The sequence below is a fragment of the Gloeophyllum trabeum genome (genome assembly GCF_000344685.1).
Source record: "Gloeophyllum trabeum ATCC 11539 unplaced genomic scaffold GLOTRscaffold_00008, whole genome shotgun sequence".
Classification (NCBI taxonomy): Eukaryota; Fungi; Basidiomycota; class Agaricomycetes; order Gloeophyllales; family Gloeophyllaceae; genus Gloeophyllum; species Gloeophyllum trabeum.
The window spans coordinates 1,531,007-1,552,101 of record NW_006920417.1 but is presented as its reverse complement, the minus strand read 5'-3'; the positions used below and the strand labels follow the sequence as shown (position 1 = coordinate 1,552,101).

General features: G+C 53.8%; 9 protein-coding genes across 9 annotated transcripts; 3 read left to right on the top strand and 6 right to left on the bottom strand.

Annotated features, from left to right (window-relative positions):
- Positions 1–102: 102 nt before the first annotated feature.
- On the bottom strand, positions 103–2,620 carry GLOTRDRAFT_94273 (thiamine diphosphate-binding protein; the record flags this gene model as incomplete). Its single annotated transcript, XM_007868926.1, has 8 exons — positions 103–286; positions 431–648; positions 711–749; positions 800–1,734; positions 1,806–1,948; positions 2,011–2,113; positions 2,165–2,294; positions 2,351–2,620. 8 exons carry the CDS (start codon positions 2,618–2,620, stop codon positions 103–105), a joined length of 2,022 nt encoding a protein of 673 aa, XP_007867117.1.
- Positions 2,621–3,102: 482 nt separating this feature from the next.
- GLOTRDRAFT_111455 (Coproporphyrinogen oxidase) lies at positions 3,103–4,593 on the bottom strand. The gene has a single exon (XM_007868925.1). The coding sequence runs from the start codon at positions 4,394–4,396 to the stop codon at positions 3,341–3,343; it is 1,056 nt and encodes a 351-aa protein (XP_007867116.1). The 5' UTR covers positions 4,397–4,593; the 3' UTR covers positions 3,103–3,340.
- A 501-nt stretch (positions 4,594–5,094) lies between these two features.
- On the top strand, positions 5,095–6,690 carry GLOTRDRAFT_62271 (anthranilate phosphoribosyltransferase). Its single transcript, XM_007868924.1, has 2 exons — positions 5,095–5,494; positions 5,548–6,690. Exons 1-2 carry the CDS (start codon positions 5,129–5,131, stop codon positions 6,271–6,273), a joined length of 1,092 nt encoding a protein of 363 aa, XP_007867115.1. The 5' UTR covers positions 5,095–5,128; the 3' UTR covers positions 6,274–6,690.
- Positions 6,691–6,926: 236 nt separating this feature from the next.
- On the bottom strand, positions 6,927–7,848 carry GLOTRDRAFT_43537 (kinase-like protein; the record flags this gene model as incomplete). The annotated part of the gene is made up of 4 exons (XM_007868498.1): positions 6,927–7,178; positions 7,241–7,465; positions 7,521–7,589; positions 7,666–7,848. Coding segments are annotated over 4 exons (729 nt in total), but the record flags the coding sequence as incomplete, so codon positions are not given.
- A 3,299-nt stretch (positions 7,849–11,147) lies between these two features.
- On the bottom strand, positions 11,148–11,826 carry GLOTRDRAFT_116624 (uncharacterized protein). Its single transcript, XM_007868923.1, has 4 exons — positions 11,733–11,826; positions 11,578–11,675; positions 11,253–11,489; positions 11,148–11,194 (listed from the first exon to the last, which is right to left on the bottom strand). The coding sequence occupies exons 1-3, from the start codon at positions 11,750–11,752 to the stop codon at positions 11,341–11,343; spliced, it is 267 nt and encodes an 88-aa protein (XP_007867114.1). The 5' UTR covers positions 11,753–11,826; the 3' UTR covers positions 11,148–11,194; positions 11,253–11,340.
- Positions 11,827–12,370: 544 nt separating this feature from the next.
- On the bottom strand, positions 12,371–13,118 carry GLOTRDRAFT_42703 (Phosphoenolpyruvate/pyruvate domain-containing protein; the record flags this gene model as incomplete). Its single annotated transcript, XM_007868442.1, has 2 exons — positions 12,371–12,507; positions 12,575–13,118. 2 exons carry the CDS (start codon positions 13,116–13,118, stop codon positions 12,371–12,373), a joined length of 681 nt encoding a protein of 226 aa, XP_007866633.1.
- A 1,021-nt stretch (positions 13,119–14,139) lies between these two features.
- GLOTRDRAFT_139347 (subtilisin-like protein) lies at positions 14,140–16,854 on the top strand (the record flags this gene model as incomplete). The annotated part of the gene is made up of 15 exons (XM_007868922.1): positions 14,140–14,611; positions 14,667–14,966; positions 15,026–15,133; positions 15,186–15,311; positions 15,370–15,486; positions 15,544–15,747; positions 15,805–16,064; positions 16,120–16,151; positions 16,202–16,218; positions 16,277–16,390; positions 16,441–16,457; positions 16,517–16,580; positions 16,642–16,660; positions 16,718–16,743; positions 16,799–16,854. The coding sequence occupies 15 exons, from the start codon at positions 14,140–14,142 to the stop codon at positions 16,852–16,854; spliced, it is 1,932 nt and encodes a 643-aa protein (XP_007867113.1).
- A 415-nt stretch (positions 16,855–17,269) lies between these two features.
- GLOTRDRAFT_139346 (uncharacterized protein) lies at positions 17,270–17,814 on the top strand. Its single transcript, XM_007868921.1, has 3 exons — positions 17,270–17,496; positions 17,554–17,643; positions 17,702–17,814. The coding sequence occupies exons 1-2, from the start codon at positions 17,322–17,324 to the stop codon at positions 17,616–17,618; spliced, it is 240 nt and encodes a 79-aa protein (XP_007867112.1). The 5' UTR covers positions 17,270–17,321; the 3' UTR covers positions 17,619–17,643; positions 17,702–17,814.
- A 21-nt stretch (positions 17,815–17,835) lies between these two features.
- On the bottom strand, positions 17,836–20,939 carry GLOTRDRAFT_116620 (AAA-domain-containing protein; the record flags this gene model as incomplete). Its single annotated transcript, XM_007868920.1, has 11 exons — positions 17,836–17,949; positions 18,006–18,092; positions 18,156–18,302; positions 18,356–18,508; positions 18,564–18,653; positions 18,710–19,218; positions 19,281–19,653; positions 19,753–19,896; positions 19,962–20,215; positions 20,275–20,464; positions 20,769–20,939. 11 exons carry the CDS (start codon positions 20,937–20,939, stop codon positions 17,836–17,838), a joined length of 2,232 nt encoding a protein of 743 aa, XP_007867111.1.
- Between the last annotated feature and the right edge of the window lie 156 nt (positions 20,940–21,095).

Sequence of the window (21,095 nt, the reverse complement as noted above, 5' to 3'; positions counted from 1 at the left end):
CACGTGCACGATACAGGGCCAAAAATTTAATCCGTTGGCCAGGTACTTCTGGAGGAGAACTCTCGCAATGTCGATGATATCGTTCAAACTCTCTCTGAGCAATTAGATGCAGTCGCGGGGGATATCGCTGGCTATTTCGGATCCTCCTATAGCTTCGGCAGGCTGCACGAGAAGTGCAGGCGGGAGGTACTCAAACTCGTTCAAAAGTAACCGAGATGCGTGGCCAGAGGCTGCATTGTGGTATATAATAGGATCCACGATCATTGCGGGGGGAGTGCTGTCTGTACTTTGGTATTCATTTGAGGAGCGCCTATGTGGAGTCATGCCCTGCGCACACTCCTATGGATTTACTTATTCCGCTTAAGTGCTAGTAGCCTACTTCCGCACTCCTCACATGATCCCCTCCAACACGCAATCGAGGACAGCGCACCGCTTCTCCTCTACAACCACTCTCACAGCTTCTCGGATCGCCTCCTCCAGTTCATCTCGTCGTTCTACTTTCCGCCCATATACCCATCCGCTACTAGCGGCGACGGCAATCTGGGAGTAGTCAGGTACGCTTGGCCCGAATCCGACGGTGAGCCGATCGCCGTGGACGCTCGACCCCAGTCCGTTGGGGTACACACCCAGCATCGCGACTTTGGGAGACTGCACCACAGGCGATCAGAATCTGTTCCAATACATTTCAGGCGACAGCACGAATTACTCACCTTCCATCCTCCATTGTTTAGGATGATAGTCAAGAAAGGCTATGGGCGAGAAGTCAAACAGGCTGCTAGAGATGGCACAGGCCGCTTACGGTTTCATATCTCCTAGCAATCCAATACGCCGACCCAGGGACACCGAATAGATAGCACCCGTCACCCATGACAGCCACCACACACTTGTATCCCCTCCCGCCCTGTTTCCTCACATCCCGTTCTCCGATGCAAGCACCGATAGCATTCCCCAGCGCCCACCCTAGTGCCCCGGCCCCGGGAGCGAGCATCGCCATCCCGCCGCCTGGATACGACACGGGTGCATCCGGCCGCAAGTGGTTGAAGACCTCGACGTAATTGGAGATACCTTCGTTGAAGACTAGAGTGTCTCGATGGAGGTCCTGCGCCATCAATGTCTTCCTGAGCGTGCCCAGAACGTTGGGAGCGGAGAACGCCTGGGAGGAAAGTGCCGGCAATGTTGACTCGGCGTCGTCTAACTTCTTGATGAGGGCATTATGCCAATCCTTGACGTCCTGGCCCCGCACTTTCACGACGTCGCCGCCCAAGATGCCCAGCTTGCCAGACTGCACCCGTTCCGCGTCCAGTCTCTTTACTTCAGAAACCAGTTGCGACAGTGCGAGCGCGCCGTCCGATCTGGCCATGATCTCCGCATCAACGTGCCAGTAGTTCATTGTCGTTCGCAGAACGTCCCCGCCATCAATCACGAACACCCGCGCCGTGTCCGGTGGCTTGTTGCCCTTCACCTCGATGAAGGGAATATCACAGTCGATAATCAAGACGACATCCGCCCTTTTCAATAGGACGAAAGGGTCATATCCGAACGAAAGGCCGGCAAAGTGCGGGTGCGAGTACGGGATATTGGTCGTGGATGGGCAGTGCGCGAAGAGCGGGATGGAGAGCAGTTCGGAGAGTTCTAGGAGCGGATCGATCGCGGATGGGCTGTTCCGCGACAGGTGGCCGGTAATTATCAAGGGAAACTGTGCCGAGAGGAGCGCACTTGATATCGTTGCGACAGCTAGATCATTAGTATCAATCACCAGAAACTGTTGATGCAAGTGCGCGATCTCTGCAAAAGCAAGAACGCACCAGCAGGCGGAAGAGCGCAAGGTAATACAATCGGCCATTTGGATATCTGGGGTGATCGGTTCATCAAGCTCTCCTCTACGACTTCTTCGGTTACTTCTCTCCGAGCCCACAGATAAACCGGCCCTCGGGGCTCGCTCTGTGCGCTGTGTCATGAATATCGAGTCAGGAAAGTAAACGCGTCTGATTGACGCGTTTCCACACATACATTTGCAATGCTCTCATGACCATTTTATCAACGTTCTTCGCGCTGTTTATTTGACCGGTGTATCTCATATATTGACGGACGATAGCCGGTTGGTCCGGAACATCTGCGTGGGTATCCTCAATATCCTCTCAGACCGTCTGCAGTCTGCACTTACCCTGAAGCCACATCACGAATTCATTCCTGCTGCCCATCAACTCCCCATCCGCGCTATGCGCAGACGCACCCGCGTAAATCAACACCGGTGCCCTGGCCCTGTCAACATTGTGCACCGCGCCCGCCAGCGCCTTCAACCTTCAGCTTCTCGACCACACACCCGTGACGACAACAGATACCAGCTCACCTGCGTCCCGACATCGACGTGCACGATCACCGCCGCCGGCTTGCCCGTGACGCTCGCGTACCCCTGCGCGGCGCTCAGGCCGACCATCTCGTTCGGACATATCACGATGCTCGGCTCGGTGTCCCCGTCTGGGTGCTTGTTCGTCTGTCGCTGGCGCTCGAGGTCCTCGAGGAAGGCGGGGTGGTCCGAACCCCAGTTGACGAACGCGTACTTGACCCCGCCGCGCGCGAGGGTCTGCAGGAATACCGACGCTCCTGTGTAGGTTGGCATACTAAGGGTAAGTTAGGTAGACACCTTGAGGGGACGAATGCAGGAGATATGGATAGCGAGCGGTGCTCTTGCTGAGGCTATTCATAGGAAAGAGTTTTCATTCTCGGGTAGGAAGGTGAGTAGGTATAGATGGCTGGAGCGGAGATAGAAGGGCAATAAGCTTCTGGGTGCGTAGCTTTAGGGAGGGAGGTACCCACGGCGTGCTCTCGGCAGCTTGTTCTCAAGATAGACACTCGTAAAGTGATATTGGCCACATGGGAATGAACGAAGATGCATACCCTATCATCCCCGTGTAGCCGTCCAGTTCCTGAAGATCGGACCCAGAGACGAGTCACTGTATGTAGTATTATTAGTGCAAGTACAAAAGCAACCTCGTACCTATGAAAATGACACAGCGGGTGTCATGCGGAACGAGTAAGCGGAAACAACGCTAGGAGGATGGGGTATCGCCAATAGCACTCACGATGAATTGCGAAACGAGCCAGAAAAGCATCCCGAAGTCATTCTGGAGAGCGACAGGAAGATTGTTGCCCATGACGGGCGATGGCATTATGAGTGATGCGATAAATATAAGATCTCGCCTTCCAGCGAAAATGAAACATTCCCGATTACGATGCGTACACACCGTTGATAGTATTACAGACCGTGACCTTTTCCTTCTTTCCTTCTTTCGTCCTGACCCTCCTCCGCTCCCCCTCAAAGCTACACCCTTTCATTGCTCTATTGCACCCATTCCCTCGGCTTTTGCAGGACCTCCACCAAGCGCCCCTCCTCCGTCCCCTCTCCGCCCATATCACACTGATACTCCCACCTGACCGTCTCCGGCAGCGTCATCAAGATGCTCTCAACCCGCGCTCCAGGAGTCATGAGGCCGAACTTTGTGCCTCGGTCATAGATAAGATTGAACTCGACGTAGCGTCCCCTCCGCACGAGCTGCCACCGGCGCTGGTAGGGTGTGTACGGCATCGATATGCGCCGCTCGAGGATGGGGATGTACGACGGCACGAACGCGTCCCCGAGCGACCGGACGAACGCAAAGATCTCATCTGCGGTGCGCGGGCGCGGGGCGTCGTCCGGGAGGCGCGCGTGAGCCGCGTCACTAAGGTCGTCGAAGAAGAGCCCGCCGACGCCGCGCGCCTCCTGCCGGTGGGGGATGTAGAAGTACTCGTCGCACCACTTCTTGAACGTGGGGTAAAATATCGTGCTGTGCTTGTCGCACGCGGTCTTGAGCGTGGAGTGGAAGTGCACCGCGTCCTCCTCGAACAGGTACGATGGCGTGAGGTCGCTGCCGCCCCCAAACCACCAGGCGAGAACCTTGGGCTGCTCGTTCGGGTCTGCGCCCTCGACTAGGGGCTCGGTGACTTCAAAGTAGCGGTAGTTGGCGTGGCAAGTGGGCGCGTTCGGGTTGCGTGGGTGAATCACGAGGCTGAGGCCGGTCGCAAGGAAGGGGATCGACTCTTGCGAGTCCGGGTTGTATGGAAGGGACGAGTGGTCCGCCTTCATCTGCTTTACCGCCGCTGGTGGGAGTTTGCCATGAACGATGGAGATGTTCACTCCCGCCTTTTCGAGCACCGTATCGTGTTTCGTGCTGTCGTCCGAGGGCACCTGGAAAACGCAAGACTGCCCGAGCCCTCCCTGCGCGCGCGTCCATGAGTCCCGCTTGAACGCCGGCGCCTTCGGATCGAGTCTCTCGAGCGCAGTCACGATTTGCTCCTGCAACGATACGATATATTCTTCGACTTGCGTGCGCATCGGCTTGGACGACGAGGAGGACATGGCGGCAGATAAAGGGTGCTCGCGCCCTACTTGCTGGATTTATATCCGTACACTTGCGATCTCGGCCTGTCCCGGCCTACGTTTCGGAGGAGCAATCGTGCGCATCGTACGTTTCGTCAAAGGCCAGGTCCAGCAGGCGTTAGACCGCACCCACTGTCAGTTGTGCCCGGCTAGAACGCATAAACGGTGGACGATACACGTTGAGGAAGAGGGGCAAGAGCAAGGCAAGAGGAGCCAATTTTGATTATCTACCAATTACGACGAGGGATAGAAAAATACTGGTATTGCCTGTTATGTTGTTACTGGTCGGTTGGAAGTCGGTTTCGTGGTTCTTCATTCCGATGACCACTTCCTTGTCAGGGAGCGAAGGATGCACCTCTGGTTCAGGTATGTTGGCCGCGTTCAGTTCTAGGATTAGCCTAGGGCTATGTACTCGGTACTTACTCTAGAATATGTTCGTTTTCGCTAATTCTGTTCAATAATGGTTATCGCAACAAATGGAAAAATTAAATCGGAAACACCTCCTGACCTTCCTCATCATCTCTCTTGCTCGGTGTTGGCAGGACTGCCACCGAACACAGGACCTTATTCAAGTGAGGCGGTATAGCGCTGATATCCCAACTTTGGTGGAATCCTGAGACGCCGGAATGATGCTGCCTCGAATATATCTTGCGCTGCCCGCGTCCGAGTCATCTTTCACCTTATCCTCGCTCAAACTGTCAAGTCTACCATATGGCTGAACACACGCCAGAGTCTTTCAAACCCCTGCTGAAAAGGCTGGTGGAAACTCCAGAGTACTTTACACCGGAGGACCTCAAACTCGCGCTGAACCATATTTTCACTCCGGATGCGGTTCACCCGGCACAAATTGGCGCGTTCTTGAGTGGACTACACATCCACCGGATTGAACGACGACCGGAATCCTTGGCTGCAGCAGCAGAGGTGCTGAGGGAGAGGGCGCTGAAAGCCGCAGTCGAGGACGCCGATAAGGACTTCGTCGTGGATATCGTCGGAACAGGAGGGGATGGCCACAATACCTTCAACGTGAGTACGACCGCAGCGGTCGTTGCAGCAGGCGCAGGTGCACGGGTAATCAAGGTGAGCTATTTGATGACAGCAAAGCGCGCATCTGATATCGACTTGTGTACCAGCACGGCAGCCGAGCATCCACGTCTTCCTCAGGCTCCGCCGACCTCCTGCAGTCCCTCGGATGCCTGTTCACGGCGCCGACGCCCGGGACGCCCATGCCCATCGCCCGCGTACCCTTCACCTTCATCCTCGCCCCGCACTACCACCCCGCGCTCGCGCTCCTCGCGCCGTACCGCAAGGCCCTCCCCTTCCGCACCATGTTCAACGTCCTCGGGCCGCTCATCAACCCCGCGCGGCCGCGCGGCATGGTGCTCGGCGTAGCGGAGAAGGAGCTCGGCGCGACCTTCGCGAAGAGCCTGCGCGACGGCGGCGTGCAGCGCGCGATGGTCGTGTGCGGCGCGGAGGGCCTGGACGAGATCAGCTGCGCGGGGGAGACGTTCGTGTGGGAGCTGAAGGAGGGTCAGATCAGCGAGAAGACGATACACCCGCGCGACTTTGGGTTGCAGGCTCATCCACTGACGCAGGTGGCCGGCGGGACGCCGGAGGAGAACTCGGATACGTTCAAGCTCCTGCTGACCTCGGGAGAGAACGTGCCGAAGGAGCTGGGCCCCGTGCTGGATTTCGTCCTGCTGAATGCGGCGGCGTTGCTCGTGGTGGCCGGGTTGGCGCAAGATTTCAAGCAAGGTGTTGAGTTGGCTCGGGAAAGTGTGTACTCTGGCAGCGCTTGGAAGGCTCTGCTGCTCTTTCGGGAAGCTGGTGAAGCCGCCGCTTCGAAAATCTCGAGTTAATTTATTATCATGGTTACTAAAGGGTATCGTTGTATTTATTATACAGGCGTACCTTTCCTCGTTTTACACTGGTTACATGCAGCATACATCTAACATACATCAAGAAGCCAAAATGCGGGTATTTCGAAAGGGTGCCAGTGATATCGTGCAATGGACGCATAATGTAGGAAGTGGACATAAGACAATAGACTGATGACTTTCGGGCATAATTATGGATGCATGATGCAATGAAGGTCCATGGGCTGAGGAATAAATGAAGTATAACTAACGATATCCAGTCGTCCTGAACCGGGACTCGCGACGACGCACGAACCGTATGCCACGGTGGTCCTCGCATATTAGACCTTTATAAAGTGCGTAAGCTTCTTTTCGTTTTAACCCAACGCAACCTTGCGGGCCGACGATGATCTTTTCAAGCTTGGGCAGCACTGGGTCGTCAGGCCATCCAATGACTTCGTGACCCTGGTCGTTCAATAGATCGTACAGTGCGCTTGAGTAGCCCGTACGCCAGTCAACACCGATCGCGCCTGTTGCAGAGGTCCTCAGCCTGAGATGTCAATGTAACCACGACCAGGCGCTCGTACCTAGCATAGCCAAGATCTCGCTATTGACAGCATTCATCTAGATATCGAACAATTAGTGCACTGACAAATTTACAGGAGTAAACTACGCACCATCGGCTGCTGCTTTCTGGCAAAGATGTGAGCGATAGTCCTTATGTCCGGTCTGTCATAGTAGGGAGCCCAGCAGCGCTGCATCAACTTCCACAACTCATCGTCAATCCGCTTGCCCGAGCATTCATCTGGAGAGGGCCTGGACGGCTGCATGCCGTTCATGACAGCGTTGATGATGGCGCCTTCGTTGTTGCCAAGCTCCTTGTACCAGGGAGAATAGCCTGTGTAGATCTGAGACGCATAATGGAAAGGTCAACAGCCAGAAGTGAATTCGAAGAAAGGAGTGATCCCACCTCGTAGCAAACGCATCCAAATGCGTAGATGTCCGTGCTCCGAGTACGTTGAAAGTGGTCAAAGCCAAATTTAGTGGGGTTGTGGAGTTCCGGCGCCATAAACGGCATACTTCCGCGGGGACCACTCGAGGTGGTTGCGTTAGCACCGCGCGTGGTTTCAGCGAAAGTGGAAAGGCCGAAGTCCGCGAGACGGACGTGGTGATGTTCGTCGATCAGGATATTCATCTGCAGGGGCGTGTAAGACATCGGGTATACCGCAGCTTAGCAAGGGAAGTCGAACCCCTTTCAAGTCTCCGTGTACGAGATTTTCCCAGTGTAGGTAAGCTAAACCCTGAGCGACTTCATAAAGCTGATTCATTTATTCAGTTGTCAGCATTCTGAAAGGGATGTCCTAAGGGGAAAACGCGACAGACCAGGTAGTTGACAACATGGATGTCCGCTGGCGGCTGACGTCCCCGCAGATACCTGACAATGTCCTTGTTGTCCATCCAGAGAGATACTAAGCACCACTGGTTCGGATACAAGTCGCATTCCACACCCAGGAACGGTAAAATATTCTGATGTGCCAAATATTGCCAGATGATAGCCTCACGGCAAAGTTGCTGAGCGGGCGCGTTCAAATTGATAAACCAAGAACAGAAGTGTCCATGAAGCAGCTGACCTTCAAGTTGGCTTTCTGGCGTTCTGACATCCGGTCAGAGTACAGTCGCCATCGTTTCAAAGCGACTAGCTTTCCATCTACACGTCCTCGTATGATGTCAGCAGAGCCCCCCGATTCCTCCGGCGTCTCATGAGCGCAGTCTTGCACAGCTTGAACGTAGCAGGTATGGGGGACGTCCCCGACTTTCGCGCATAGCTTCACCAAGAGTCGCTGTGCCCACGCATACGGGTTTTTGTACGTAGGTAGGGACTCTGACCCACTGAGCCACATATCGAACGCCCTGCCTCTCTCTGTCTTGGTTCGTTCAATCTGCTGGAGATGTTAGCAAACAGGCAAAAACGGATGAAGGGAAGGTAGATCTAACATAGCGATGCAAGATATCTATCACGTCCAGAGTAAGTTTGTCGGGGAGCTCGAGAAATGGCGACGTATGGGCCTCAAGAATACTCTCCAACTGCTTGGAGATTTCTGCCTGGTCTTTCTGGTATGCTTCAGTGGCCTCTAAGTTGGGAGGCAGTTCGCCGCACTCCATGTTCATGCTCTCCCAGCACTAGCAGAAAGACAGGCTACAGTTAATTATGGCGCTGCTATACGAGTGTTGCAACCTCACCCGTGATATCTCAGCCCAGAATTGACCGCTGCAAGCCATAGCCTTGATTATATTGAGCCTATCAAGATTCTCCAATTTATCCCGGAGTCTAGTCAACGAGCTGTAAAGCCAGGGCGGTGACTACATTATATTGATGCAAACACCATATCTTGGGTTGAAAGCTTACCGTCTGATATTTGAGATGTTTGGCCAGCTCAGCCGACGGGGCCATATAGTCGGAAGAAAATTAACAACAATCAATAAAGAGTTCTATCGGTGATTGCGATAAGTAATTGGTAGCGTTGGATGAAGAAAGAAGATTTACCCGATAGAATTTCGGTCGACATCTCAGCAAACATTCAAAAAAGTCTCCCACGTTCGCGCGCCATGGCTCACGATCGGCATCCACTGGGCTTGGTTTCGGCACCCTGATGAGTGATGAATACCATTTTAATTCCTCTGGGCTGGGCTCCGCACGGGCTGGAGGAAGATTATGACCGCTTTTACCAGGGAAGAGTTCCGTCAAGGGTATCGAAGGGGATGATGTCGCATAATAGTGCGCCAAGCAAGCTGCACAGTTCAAGAAGACCGGATCGTAATGGTCCCGTGCTTGCAGTGGCTCCAGCTTGATCATGGCCTCCCCGTAAAGGAGAGACTGGCTGGAGGCATACAGCTCGACGAGATCCTCGCCATGGTGAGTATAGCATGTGTGACCCGTGCGTTCCAGATAACGGCAGAACGCACTAATCCCGGAAACGCAAGAGCAGGGAGGTAGTCTCGTCCATAATGGCTTGAGTCTGTAACAAGACTCTACCCAGTCATCCCATTGAGAGACATAGGAACGCGCCGGGCTGTCGTGCAGAAGCCAGAGGGCAGTACCGAGGAGAGTGCGAAGATCGACTTCGCCCTCATGCAGTGGTGCAACCCGTCCCCCCACCTTATCGCTATCGGACAAGCCCAGCAATGCATGCGCTGCATGAGCCGCTTGCCAATCTTCTGGCGTCAGCCTCGCCAGTGCTTCGCGCCATTCAGCAGGATATGCGTTAATCCACCAGAAGTACCGGCTGTCAGGCGGATCTTGAGCCACGTATTGCCATAACTGATCTTCGATATAAAGGACAAGAGGAGCTTGAAGCTTGTCGTAGATGCGGGAATAGATATTTTTCATCATCGATGCGAATTCTTCCGGAAGGTATTCTTCTCTTGACAATTCTGACATCATAAGAGCGGCTAGCACCTGCCACTGCTGCACGTGCAGCTGCTCGTCTTTGTGGAGGAAGGGGTCCATTTCAGACCTGGGATGAGAGAATCTGAAAGGGATTTCGATCGGTCAGTTGCTTCGTTGTCGAAAGGGTATGCAATAGACACGGGATACCTTTCATTACACAGGGAACAACCATTCCGGTTGAAGTAGACTGGCTCGACATCCCGCCGATCATCCATCCAGGATAGAAATGAGATCCATTCCTCCAATCCATCAAATCCATAGCTATTATCTCGGCCCCAATGACACTTGTGTCCGGTATTATCCATGCTTTCCAAGAACCGGCGGTATACGGGACGCATCTGGTTAGAACGCAACGCAGCCCGCAGCTTATCTGGGCAAGACCTCCACCAGGTGTGCACCAGGGATCCAAGATTATACTTGATCTTGAACCGTAGACCCCTATCGGTATCCAGATCTCGCAAGGCCTTCGAGCTGACGATACGCCATGCAATCGCTGCGAACCGAAGATGCCGGTGCTGTGCTTGGTGTACCCGCCGGCTTTCATCATCCATGACACGGAAGCCACGCCCTCGAGTACGGTCCACACGCTTCTTCAGAGCGATTTGTGCACATTCCCAGTCTTCCTGCTCAAAAGCCACATCATCCGTCAGGCCCATGTCGCTCAATGCTTGCTCGTCCCCGTCTCTCCAAAGCCATATATCTTCGTCGTCCGTGCCTTCGATGAACGATAGCCAAAGAGGCACCACGGGACGCATGTTATATGAACAGCACGCGTACACCACGTTGAAGATAAATCTCATGCGTGCACACGAATGACCTCCTTCGAACGACTGGATCTCCAGGAACCGCTCATCGTCGCGAAGGACGTTCATGGAAGTCAAATGAACCTGTTCGATCGGTGACACCTGAGGACGCCCAAAACTAAGGCAAAGTAATATGTGAAGAGTCTGCGGGATGGATGATATTTTCGAACGCTTCGTACGGCTTCGCCAGTCACTTGATTGATATCGTCCACGCTTCACAGAAAGAGGTAAGGGTGAACCTCTCTAGTGAAGGCGGAGCAGCGAGACTGGGTCTGGGGCAAGCGATAGTAGATAATCTCACCAGAGGGGGTAATGAAACGTTGTTGGGAGCGCTCCCCAGGATGCTATATCTTCTATGAGAAGCACAGCACTGCTGTCCCACCACAGCATCTCTGCCACTGACTCCTGTCGGACATGAGGCACAGTCCCGGAGAACAAGGATAGCTCCAATGTCATTGAGCCAATTGAAACCGTAGGCCATGCTTCGGAGATGCCATGGGATTTGGAGGAAAGTGCGGCAAAGGAGGTCCGAAGAGACCTAGATCCAGGTACCACTGGCGCCCACAAACCCTGGCGGATGTAATATGCCTCGGTCACGGGAGTGACGATACTAAACTATGTTGGCGCTGCGGTTTACCTGGTACATGCTATGTTCCTTATTTCTGTAACTGTCCTTTGAGGTTCACGGGCGTTAGAGGGCAATAAGTGTGATGGAGCAGAATCCAACATACCGCACAACATTTCAGCACATTACACTAGCTTTCCGACTTAACATCGGCTCAGTGCTTTCTGGTGGATACGGGCCGAGAGCCTTTATGTTTATCTATACTTGTCCATAGCGTCGCTGGAAATGCGTCCTGTCCCGAGACTGCCTGCATCTTCGCGTTTCAAGGGCGATCGAAGGCATCCAATTGGCAAAAGTGGCGGGGTGGTTCGAAAGTTCGAGGCCGCCATCCTCATCTCATGTACTATCGATTGTACAGCATGACGGCAAATAGAAGGAGGGATTGATTGCTGTCAGATTCGGCCAGATAGCATATATCACCGGTAACTTACCACGTCGGCGATTGTTCCCTGGTTCGTATATATATGATATCTCCCTGACATACTCAAGGACGAAAGGCACCGGCGTGATTGCCACTGAGCTCCTTGTACTATAGACCCATTATTAGACAGTTCAATGGTGATTGAGTAGTTCGGAGGTCACCAACGAGGTTGCATCGATTTCCATCGTATAGTAAGCTTTGAGACGCTCAGTCGTGAGAAATCATGCGTTAATTTCGTCAGACAAACCAGTCCCCTGAGTGGAAGTTCCAGGGCAAAATGCGGTTATGCGCAGACATCGTTGTGGCGGGGAGGTGAGAAGGAAGTTGTGGCGTATACAGGCGTATACCCGAACTTCACCTTTAACGTTGGACTTCAAGGACGTCTCCTGGAATTTTACTGAGTAGCCGAGCAGCGGGATACCTTTACACGTCAAGGTGTGTGCATGAGCTTCGCCTTTCTCTCGGCCACTTACTCCGAGAAACAGGCGACGTTGCATGATACTATCGTCTACGGCGACCACTAATCGTACAAAACTATAACCACAAGCTGCGTAGATACTTCACTGGCCCGCAGCAGTTGCAAGATGGCTTCCTATACCATTGGCCAAGGCGTTAGCGTCGATAATAACATTAATCTTCCGAGAAAGGCATGGTTAGTTCTATCCCGTAAGCTAGCCAAAGGTCTCTCACCATGTCGAATCCTTCCTTTGCCCGTTTAGCGGCCTGCTCGCCGTTAGTGCAGAACATGACACTACGGTTGACATGTGTTGAGCTCGCATGCTAGCCGAAAGGTATAGAACTGCCTACCATCTCTTTCCCGCTTTGTGCGCTACCTCTTTTATCCTCTGAATCAACTTCTCAGCCTCCGGATGAGGGTCCGGAGAAGGAGGAGGCAGTCCATGGGATATAGAGAGGTCGTAAGGCCCAATGAACAATGCATCTAATCCCAAAGCATAAGCACAACTCCAGGTTCTCCTAACACGGAGCACAACGTATTCGTTACGTACCTATGCCATCCACCGCTGCGATTTCCTCGAGGTTCTGCATCCCCTCCTGGGACTCTATCTGGCACCACACTTGGACGCTGTTGTTCGCAGATCCCAAATAATCCCCCGCGCTGAGATTCCAAATGCCATGGGTGTATGGACTTCCGAAACCACGTCTGCCCACGGGCGGGAATCGCGCCTCAGCAACTATCTCTTTCGCTCTCGCAGCCGACCCGACCATGGGAACCATAATGCCCCTTGCACCAGCGTCCAAGGCGTACTTGATCTGCCAGCCCAGCCCGGTATCAGCGCCGCTGATTCCTGTCGCGGGGATCCTGATGATCGACGAAGGAGGGTTAGGTCCCGAGCCTTCGATTGCTGAGATTGTCTCCGCCGCCCCGGGGTTCAGGGAGATCAGCCCATGCTCACAGTCGATCACCAGCCAAGACAGGTGAGGGGATGCTTGTGCGACAGTCCGAGCGTAGATCGCGCCGGGAAGTGTCAGCCAGGCTCCGAGAGCGGGGGTGGACGACTTCAGCGCAGTGAGTAGTTTGTGGGTGGCCATGGCTGGGGTCGAGTTCAAACGCAGCGAGGGGAACGCGGGAAGTACTGTTCTTTCATTGCAGATGAATCAGCCCGACGGGGTACCGCCGAGGTCTTGTGGTACCAACGAAGGCTGGGAAGTTCCAGCATATAATTTGGAAGGTTGCGTCTTACGTCTACCTCAGCAAATCCAGAGTAACATGACTTAACGTTCACAGTGCAATTTGCTGAGAGCCGGCGGCGGCGGACGATAAGAAGACACCGACTAAACATAGCCACCTGGGTAAGTACGCGGAAAGATGCCGGACCGGGCCGCTACCCTGACTCCCTGAGGCACGCGAGCGCTCTGTAGGTCCCTTTCTTAGATCTTACACTTCTCCGGTATATGGGCACAATGGTTCACGAAGTTAAGTTGAAACATGGATGGTTATAGTTATCTCCTTTGTTCAGAGCACTCACTACACACGATATCTCGGAGGAGTTATCTCGTATCTCTTAGATATACACCGGACTCAAGCTTGCGCTCGGGTGCCCGAAGCAGCCGAAACGTCTCATAGGACCACATATCTGCAGTCAGCACTGCTCGGATGCGGATGACCTCTACCAGTGGGGGTTGGGTTCCCATTGGTGTCGTTCCTCGTAGGTGTGTGGACGACTCGTTCCTATACTCGTGTCATTTCTGATCAGTAAGCCTCGGCGTCTCTCTTCAATCCACGAGCCGTGGCTTAACGTCCGGGTCGCGTCTAAAAATTCGGCGAGTGCATCGTGTGCCTGCACACATGCATACAGACCTACCAAGCCGCTTCTTTCCACCACAAAGCCTGGTTATAAGTATACCGGGCATGCCCAAACACTCGAGCGTTTACAAATAGCTACAACGACTCATCCTTATCTCAACCCTTGCCATTTTTTCCTGAGCATCGTCTCACCGCTCATGTGCCAGGCAAAATCGGACAGATTTAAAGGGGAAGGAGAATCTGGAATACCCTGGGACTCCCCTGATCTCTGATTGGCGACAGTCGTCTTGCAAAACCAAGACAGCCATGTTGCTCTCGTGGTCCCTTTTTATCCTCGCTCTGGGCGGTCTGACCTTCGCGGCCCCCTCTCGCCGAGCCAACTATGTCGTCCACGAGAAGCGCGCTGCTGAACCCTCACCAGCATGGGTGCAGTCTCGCAGACTCGAGTCCGACAAGATCCTTCCTATGAGATTCGGCTTGACGCAGAGTAATCTCGACAAGGTCGAGGATATCCTCATGGCGGTCTCGCACCCGCATTCTGCCGACTATGGCAAACATTTGTCGCCGACCGAGGTAATCGAGATGTTCAAGCCTAGCTCTGAGACCATCGAGGCCGTTAAAAATTGGCTGATCGGATCCGGTATATCTCCCGAACGCATCAGGCTCAGCGGTAATAAAGGCTGGATCGAGCTGAATGCTACTGTGGCTGAGGCGGAAGACCTGTTGGACACGGAATACCATGTCTACGAACATGAGGAGTCCGGGCTCGAGCAAATCAGTTAGTTGTTACTACCGCCAGTGTATCACGCCAGGCTTATTGAATCTTCGACTAGGCTGCCACTCGTATTCTCTCCCAGCGCATGTTCAACCTCACATCGAGCTCGTCAAGCCTACGGTTCACTTTAACCATCGCGTCGCACGGGACGAAGGCGCTCCGGGAAAGCTGAAGCGTAAAAGAGAAAGCTCCTTGGGCAAGCCGTCACCGTACAACGGGCCGAAGACCAACGGAGAGCATCCCAGCGTAGCGCCGAGCTTGGACTCCTGCGACGAATATATAACCCCCGCTTGCTTGAGGGCATTGTACAATATCTACTATGTCCCAACACAGACAGGGAAGAACACGTACGGTGTCGGTAAGTGGCCCCCAGTATCTGGCAGACACAAGAGTGGATAAACCTGACGGCCATTACAGTGGAGTTTACACCTCAAGCGTACCTGCCCACAGATCTCGATATGTTCTTCAGCAACTACTCGCCAAGTCTGGTCGGTACTCGCCCTGTACTCGTATCCATCGATGGAGGTTAGCATGAACAGTACCCATTGCATGTCAATGCTTACAAGAGAATCATCAGGCTATCCTCAGGCCCAATACCAGGGATTCGACTACAATGGGGAGAGCGATCTCGACTTCGAATACGCGATGAGCCTCGTTACCCCTCAAAACGTCACTTTGTTGCAGACAGGCGATATGGTAGAAGGTCAGTCACCCTTTGTGGTCCGCGAGTTATAGAGCTCAACCAAAATCACCTTGGACAGGTGCCGGCTTTGATAACTGGCTCGACGCCGTCGACGCCTCTTTCTGCACATATGAAGGCGGGGACGATCCCAGCCAAGACGGTATATACCCTGACACCGCTCCCGGCGGATACAACGGTACGTCTACATCTCCTATGCTGAAACCGCTTATCTGTCACTCATCCTCTTTTGCAGGACCGGAATCGTGTGGAATCATCGCTCCTCCGTATGTAGTGTCCACTTCATACGGCCAAGACGAATTCACCGCTACGCCCGCGTACGCCATCCGGCAGTGCAACGAGTACGCCAAGCTCGGTATGATGGGAACCACCGTTCTCTACGCTTCGGGTGACTACGGCGTCGCTGGCTTCGGTGGCGAGTGCATTGATACTGCCACAAGTACGTCCTACGCTACTCGAGCTGGCCTTCATGCGCTCTGTGCTAATCGACGTCTAGACACGGAGAGTGTGAATGGAACGCGGTTCAACCCGGACTTCCCTGCTACGTGTCCCTACGTCACGGCCGTGGGTGCGACGCAAGTGAGCCCTGGGTACACGGTATATGAACCCGAGAGTGCGGCGGAGACGGTCATCTACAGCGGTGGCGGCTTCAGCAATATATTCGCCATGCCGTCGTACCAGGCTGCTGCGGTCACGCATTATTTAGAGGCGTACCCGCCTCCGTACACCGCGGCACAGTACAATAACAGTGGGAATGTAGGTGGATGCTGTGCTTCGGGCGAGATTTGCTGTTAACTATCGTTGCACACAGGTTCGAGCGTTCCCTGACTTGGCCGCTAATGGGTGGGTGTTCACTATGGGCTATTGGACGAACCTTGCTCACCTGCGCATAGTGTCAACTATGTCATTGGTCAGCATCTATTTGGTCGCGTACTCTTTCATTTCAATTTACTTACCGTATTGCCAAGCTATTGATGGGGAATTCGAGCTGGTATACGGGACTTCTGCATCGTCGCCGGTGGTTGGATCCATGATCACGTTGGTTAACGATGCTCGATTGGGCGCGGGGAAAGGACCGGTCGGTGAGTATCTCGCCCACTCTGGGGCCGTACATCCATCTGACTGTTGTCAGGCTTTTTGAACCCTGTGGTAAGATCACTGAAAGCCTTTTTGGCTAAGAGAAAGCGGCAAACCTGATTGCTACTTAGATCTACACGCCTGGATTCGCATCCGCTTTCCATGATATCACGAATGGTTCCAACCAGGGCTGTGGTGAGTAGCGCCCCTGCTTCCAAAGGGAGGGCTGTGGCTGACAGGGTCTGAACGAAATTAGGTACAGTAGGTTTCACGACGTATGTTACTCCTTTCTTTTTCGCTGGCTATAAGTAACCGGTTCGCCTGTTTTCCAGCGAACCTGGATGGGATCCCGTCACTGGTACGTGCTTGACATGATCCTGGTACTTGCACGCTTGGCTAATGTCCTTGCGTAGGTGTTGGTACACCTGATTTAACCATTCTCATGCCCATGCTGCTTGGTTTGCCCTGATCATGAGATAGAAGGGCGACCCAAACTCCCTCCGTTGCACCTTGCAAAGGTCGTTCGGCTGGTGGAAAGCGGCACGTCAGATTGTAAATCCTGTTGCTATAAGATAGAGAATGAAAATGAGAGGTACAATCCACAATATGTGTTGTGTCAATTACACGAAGTCCCCTGTGTGGCCTGAGGGCCATGGAGACGCGCTCATTTACGCGTCGGTCACGCGAAGGTGGCGCGTGTGGTGCCAGCCTCGGAAATTCACGTTCTTTCTCCGCCACTCAGGAAGTGTGGCTGGTGGCGCAGAATGACGTGCCAGTGACATCCCACCTCATCGATTCGATGACATCATCGACCTTCTCAGCCACACCTCTAATATATAACCGCTGTAGATCATCCTGACGAAAAACACAAACCATCTTCGTCTCGACGAATTCCCCCGTGTTATTGCTCACAAATCATCCTCATTATCATCCACGATGGCCACGACTCACAACTTCGTTGGTGACAAGCTCATCGATGAGCTCCCGCAGGAGAGCAAGCAGAAGTTGAACGACGACAAGTTGACGGAGACCGAGGCCCAGCGGGTGCAGGGCTCGACGCAGGAGCCTGGCGCCAACAAGCGGGCTGGTGTTGCAACGAGGGATCCCGCAGGTATGTCGATTTTGTCTCGAGGCTAATGACATCCGGATGTTGACCAGGATCTCGCAGAATTCGACACTAAGGGTCGAGGAGCACACGGCGACACTAAGCCGGTCCAGGATCCCGTGCTATAGATGACTGTATCTCTGTGATTGGATTGTGCGTTGAGCCTTCTGACTCGCTAAATTGGCCATTGTCTTGACCAAGGTCATTCCAGGCTCTCCAGAGATCATTGGTCGATCGGGGGTTTGTCAGCAGATGTATCACGCAAAGCACAATGTATCATTATACGCCATACGCACCGAATTAATATTGCATAATACCCCGTCGCATGAGTGATACAAGTGAGTCTCACACCTCGGCAACCCCGCTCAAGCGGCTCCATTCTTCGAAGTGACGAACTACATCGGGTGTGATTTGCTTCTTGATAACTTTTGCGGCGGAGACGAACGCGTTCTTCGGTACCTGTGATAAAGCGTGGAAGCAGTCAGTAACCGCGAAACAGGATGTAGACTGCATACGAATGGTGCATCCAAATCTCTTCTCATTGTTAGCATCGCAGCTTCTTGGCATAGTGAAGCGATTTCCGCGCCCGAACAACCCTCGGTCTGCATGTCATACATTAGCAACTGGGAGGTTAGCAGACTTGCAGATATGATGCATCGGCGTACCAATGTTGCGATTTCGCAAACGTCCAACCCGTCCTCGACACTCATGCCGGCGATCTTAATCTTCAGGATCTCTTCCCGCCCAGACTGGTCCGGAGGGCCCACGTACAAGATGCGGTCCAGGCGGCCAGGACGCATCAAAGCGGAATCCTAGAGACAGCAGTCAGTGGCTTTTGCAGTAGGCTGCCCAGCCGAAGACGTACGATTGCTTCCGGCCTGTTGGTAGCTGCTACGACGGTGACCCCAACCAGTTCTTGCACACCGTCCATCTCATTTAGTAGAGACGTGAGAACGCCCTCGTTCGTGTTCGAAGAGGATGCAGACGAGCGCGAGGTCGCTAGCGCGTCGAGTTCATCCTAGGAAGCAGCAGTATGAGCACTGAAGGACAAAAGGAAGATATGAGAAACTCACGAAGAATATGATCGCGGGTGAGGCTGCGCGCGCTTTCGCAAATATATCCCTCACAGCGCGCTCGGACTCTCCGACGAACTTGCTCAGAAGCTGCTCGTAATGTAAAACTCATAATCACCGGACGCACGAATCTGAATATCACTCACCTCAGGCCCCTTCACAGCAACGAAGTTTACCCCGCTCTCGCACGCCAGCGCCCTCACCAGAACCGTCTTCGCACACCCGGGCGGCCCGTACAGTAGCACGCCCTTCACCGGGCGGACCCCAAGCCTCTTGAATGCCTCGGGATGCTTCATCGGCCACTCGACGCACTCGCGGAGCTTCTGGATTGTCTCCTTGTGCCCGCCGATGGATGAGAAGTACACAGGCGTGGTGGGGAGGTAGAGCGAGCGCAGTGCGGACGGGCGAATTGTGGGAAGGGCGGTGAGCAAGTCGGAAAAGGTTAGAGAGGGTGGGGTCGGTGGAGGAGAAGGGGAGGAGAGGTAGCGTTTGATGGTGAGGGTGCCTGCCTCTCTGACAGCAGCTGAGAGGTCGGCGCCTACATAGCCATGGGCTTGGGAGGCGAGAGTGTGGATGTCACTGTCTGTGAGGCTGTGGGGGGTTTTTGACAACAAGACTTTGAGGATGGAAGAGCGAGCTTCGGCGTCTGGTATACCTATTATAGTGATAGACGCGTTAGCAGCGTTTCTTGCAATCATAGAAGGCGCTGGATGATACCTATTTCAATCTCTCGATCAAATCTTCCGGGTCTCCTCAGAGCAGGGTCAATAGCATTGGGCCTATTAGTCGTAGCCACAACCACCACCCTTCCGCCATCCTCGTCGTCCTCTCCCTCGATCCCATCCATAATCGTCAACAGCGTCGCCACGACGCGCTTCTCCACCTCCCCGCCAGCGCTGTCCTCGCGCCGCGGACACAATGCGTCCACCTCGTCCAGAACGACGATGCACGGCGCCTTGGCGCGCGCGTCCGCGAAGACCGCTCGGAGCTTCGACTCGGTCTCGCCGTGGTATGCGGAGGAAAGCTCGGGGCCGTTGACGACAAGGATGGAGGAGCGGGTAGAGGACGCGATGGCGCGCGCGAGGTGCGTCTTGCCGGTCCCCGGCGGGCCGTGCAGGAGGATGCCGCGGGGAGGCTTGAGACCTGGAGATTGGTGTCAGCGAAAGGGTTGTGCTATTTCTGAAGGGACGGGCGAACCGAAATGCTTGAAGAGGTCCGGTCGGGTGAGCGGTATCTCGAGGAGGTCCCGAATCTGGGAAATCTGCTTATCGAGCCCTCCGACGGATGAGTAGGCATCTTGGATAGGTACGTTCGGGAGCGTTTCTACTTCTGGCTGCGGTTAACGAGATGAATCAGACGATATTTAGGTTGTCCCATTTGTGAATTCCATCCAATTACCTTGTGGGATGTAGACTTAGAACGAACTACTTTACCCTTTGGCTCATCGACAATCACAGTGGTGTCCCACCCAACTGTCCATAATTGTGTGGGTGAGTCTATGGAGAGGGACTGCAGGGTTTCCGTAAGGTCCGCTATTCCTTTGTTATCGGCTCGACTTGATTGGGACGAGACGGAAGAAACTGTGAATTGCCGTCGGCGGCCTTCGTATACCACTTCAACGGTTTGGGTGGGTGTGAGATATTTCAGATCGACTAGATAACCCTCGTCCAGTGAGATAGCATTCCAAGGATAAGTACTGCAGATTGCTGACCAAGAAGCTCCCGGACGAAAAGAGAGAGCCAGTCCTTGCGCTTTTCTGATGCTTTCGTCTTGTCAGAGAGACGAACAGCCTGATTTGAAATATCGGGGACTTCTGCGAGGACAACAGCCCCGGCTTCCTGGGCTTGACGAAGCGAAGGCAAACCGCGCGGTAGCTTCGCGGCCGCTGAAAGAGGGTAGAGCTTGACCCTCGACCCTTCCGACAAACGTGCGGTCAAGAGCAAAGACGAAGATACCGATATCGCTGGAAGTATCATGAGAAAACATCATTTTTGTCATCAGGGAAGAAGACGGAATCGGAAGAGTTGATCCCTGATGGTGGTGTAGTAGTCCATGTGCTTGTACTTACAGTCTTGTGAACAGTCAAAGGAGGGCCATGCTACACCAACGGAGAAAGCCTATCAGCATGGTCTCTTGGTCAGTGGAGATCATGAGTTCGCCCTGAGAAGCAGGTGACAGAGGCGAGAAAGAAGGGGATATTCTCACCGTCTTTGCTCCGGCTGGAGGATCGAGGGGTGATAAGGCAAGTACATCACCCGCACATATTTTTGCGGTTTTCAGGACGTCGGCGTGGATGATAACGCGGCGAGCACCACGGGGAGCCTCTGCAGGTTCTGCAAGGGACACCGTGAAGGGCCTTGACGATAGTGATGACATGTTAATGCCACTCAAATTCCGCGCTGTACAGGACCAGTGGTCTGCTATCTATGCCTCGCGTTGGGAGTAGTTCGCGGGCACAAGCAATTGACGGAAGCTACGGAGAACCGCTCAAATATACAAGGCAAAAAATTCTGAAATGACCTCACCCCTCAG

What these genes read in the sequence shown, in the direction of transcription:
- GLOTRDRAFT_62271 (XM_007868924.1), top strand. Translation starts at nt 5,129, where the DNA reads ATGGCTGAACACACGCCAGAGTCTTTCAAACCCCTGCTGAAAAGGCTG. An exon ending in CAGGTGCACGGGTAATCAAG is followed by an intron (nt 5,495 to 5,547) that starts GTGAGCTATTTG and finishes CTTGTGTACCAG; the next exon opens with CACGGCAGCCGAGCATCCAC.
- GLOTRDRAFT_139346 (XM_007868921.1), top strand. Translation starts at nt 17,322, where the DNA reads ATGGCCACGACTCACAACTTCGTTGGTGACAAGCTCATCGATGAGCTC. An exon ending in TGCAACGAGGGATCCCGCAG is followed by an intron (nt 17,497 to 17,553) that starts GTATGTCGATTT and finishes AGGATCTCGCAG; the next exon opens with AATTCGACACTAAGGGTCGA.
- GLOTRDRAFT_116624 (XM_007868923.1), bottom strand. Translation starts at nt 11,752, where the DNA reads ATGGAAATCGATGCAACCTC. An exon ending in ATGGAAATCGATGCAACCTC is followed by an intron (nt 11,676 to 11,732) that starts GTTGGTGACCTC and finishes ATGGGTCTATAG; the next exon opens with TACAAGGAGCTCAGTGGCAA. An exon ending in AGGGAACAATCGCCGACGTG is followed by an intron (nt 11,490 to 11,577) that starts GTAAGTTACCGG and finishes TACAATCGATAG; the next exon opens with TACATGAGATGAGGATGGCG.
- GLOTRDRAFT_111455 (XM_007868925.1), bottom strand. Translation starts at nt 4,396, where the DNA reads ATGTCCTCCTCGTCGTCCAAGCCGATGCGCACGCAAGTCGAAGAATAT.